General features: G+C 32.6%; 1 protein-coding gene across 1 annotated transcript; it reads left to right on the top strand.

Annotated features, from left to right (window-relative positions):
• The first annotated feature begins 225 nt into the window (after positions 1-225).
• On the top strand, positions 226-1,755 carry LOC133791659 (uncharacterized). The gene is made up of 4 exons (XM_062229579.1): positions 226-510; positions 615-930; positions 1,018-1,430; positions 1,522-1,755. The coding sequence occupies exons 1-4, from the start codon at positions 226-228 to the stop codon at positions 1,753-1,755; spliced, it is 1,248 nt and encodes a 415-aa protein (XP_062085563.1).
• The last annotated feature ends 720 nt before the right edge of the window (positions 1,756-2,475 follow it).

Raw genomic sequence — 2,475 nt, 5'->3', positions numbered from 1 at the left:
GGTTTGATCAATTTTCTACTTGGTTGGAATATAGCATAAGTAAGAATTCTACATTTTGTCTGTGTTGCTATCTTTTTAAATCAAGCATTGGAAAACAAGCTGGTAGCAACACATTTGTTAGTGAGGGTTTTTCAAATTGGAAGAAAATGAGCCTACTTGAAGCCCATGTCAGAAATCACAATAGTAGTCATTACAAGTGTTACAAAAAATGTGAAGCTTTAATGGATGGAAAACATCAAATTGAACACATTTTTTTATTTAAAGAAGAACATCAAAGATCGAATAAGTTTCCGTGTTCGATTAATTGCTTCATTTGATTGTATTCGCTTTCTTGGACGACAAGGTCTTGCATTTCGTGGTCATGATGAGTCCCAAGAGTCTAATAATCAAGGTAACTTTCTCGAACTTCTAACGTTTCTTGCTAATCATAACGAGGAAGTTAGAGCTGTTGCTTTAAAAAATGCTCCTGAGAATCTTAAACTGACTTCGCCAAAGATTCAGAAGGACATTGTAAACTCTTGTGCTATGGAAACAATTAATTTTATTATTAGAGATATGGGAGATGTTGTTTTTTTTCTATTTTAGTTGATGAATCTCGTGATGTATCCATAAAGGAACAAATGGTCGTAATGTTTCGTTATGTGGATAAGAGAGGGTGTGTGATTGAGCGATTCATCGGTATTGAACATGTTCCTAATACCACTGCGATCTCACTTAAGATAGCAATTGATAAGTTGTTTTCAAAGCATGGGTTGAGCATATCCAAATTACGAGGTCAAGGGTATGATGGAGCTAGTAACATGAGTGGAGAGTTTAATGGTTTTAAAAATATTATCATGAAAGAGAATGAATGTGCTTTTTTTGTCCATTTTTTTGCTCAGCAACTACAATTAGCACTCTTGGGTGAGGCAAAGAAACATGATTTAATAGGTATTTTCCTTTTTATTCATGTTCTACTAATACTTGTTTCATAAACAATTTATATATATAACGATTTATATTTTTATGGAAAAATAGGTACTTTTCTCACTGTAGTGTCTAATGTGGTGAATGTTGTTGGAGCCTCATCTAAGCGTCGTGACATTCTCCGGGAAAAACAATCTCTCAAAGTCATCAAAGTCTTAAAAGGTGGAGAACTTTTGAGTGGAAGAGGCCAAAATCAAGAAAGTGGAATTAAGCGTTCATGTGATACACGTTGGGGATCACACTTTGGTACTTTGGTAAGCTTTATTATCATGTTTTCATCTATTATTGATGTGCTTGAGGAAATTACAAATGATAGATTGAATAGCGAGCAAAAATATGAAGCATCTATTATGTTACAAATAGTGCAAACATATGATTTTGTCTTTAGCTTGCATTGGGTGAAGAATATTCTTGGAATCACAAATGAGTTGTCACAAGTCTTACAAAAAGGTGATCAAGATATTGTGAGTGCAATGGATTTAGTCAAAATATGCAAGAAACAGTTACAAATGATGAGATACTTTAGTAGAAGAAGTTTCTAATTTTTGTATGAAGTTCAATATTGATGTTCTTGATATGAATCATATGTATTGTCCTCAAGGGAAATCACGGCGCAAGGCTCCAAAGCTTACAAAGTTTCACTATTTTCGTGTTGATTTTTTCAATACAGTGATAGATTTACAGCTACAAGAGCTAAATAGTCGTTTTAATGAGGCTAATACTGAGTTGCTACTTTTTTTAGCGTACTTATCTCCAGCTAATTCATTTTTAGCATTTCACAAGGAATAGTTAATCCGTCTTGCTCAACTTTATCCATGTGATTTGTATACAATGGATATAAAGGTACTAGAATATCAACTTCAAACATATATTGATGATATGCGTTCTCATGTCAAGTTTTCAGCTTTGAAAGGGATGGTTGATCTTTCTAAGAAACTAGTTGAGACACAAAAGGATAAGGTATATCCATTGGTTTATTTGCTTATTAAATTGGCATTAACACTTCCAGTTGCAACAGCTTCGGTAGAAAGAGCATTCTCTGCAATGAACATTGTAAAGAATCAAATGCGCAACAAAATGGGAGATCAATGGTTGAATGATAGCCTCACTGTGTATCTTGAGAAGGGTGTATTCAATGCAATTGATAACAAGCCTATTATTCATCATTTTCAAAACATGAAATCCTGTCGAGGACAACTTTAAATTTACGAGCTGAAAAATTAATTTATTATGCTAAAATTTCATGACAATGTGAACTATTTTAAGTAATGCTTGAGATTTCTTGATAGTAATTACTCGTAAAAAGTAACTCCAAAATTTTAATTAATTTTTTAGCATATTATATTATTTTTTTTGAAAAAAAATTTGTGCCCCCCCCCATTAACCAATTCCCGGGTGTATATGTTATATTATTTTAAATAATATAATGTTAGATTGAATAATGTGATAAAATGTGATTTGTCATACCTTGTAACATATTATTGAGAGTCACAAAATTGGCACATGTGT

The sequence above is a fragment of the Humulus lupulus genome, chromosome 7, assembly GCF_963169125.1.
Source record: "Humulus lupulus chromosome 7, drHumLupu1.1, whole genome shotgun sequence".
Lineage (NCBI taxonomy): Eukaryota > Viridiplantae > Streptophyta > Magnoliopsida > Rosales > Cannabaceae > Humulus > Humulus lupulus.
This window is presented reverse-complemented; position numbering and strand designations above follow the sequence as displayed.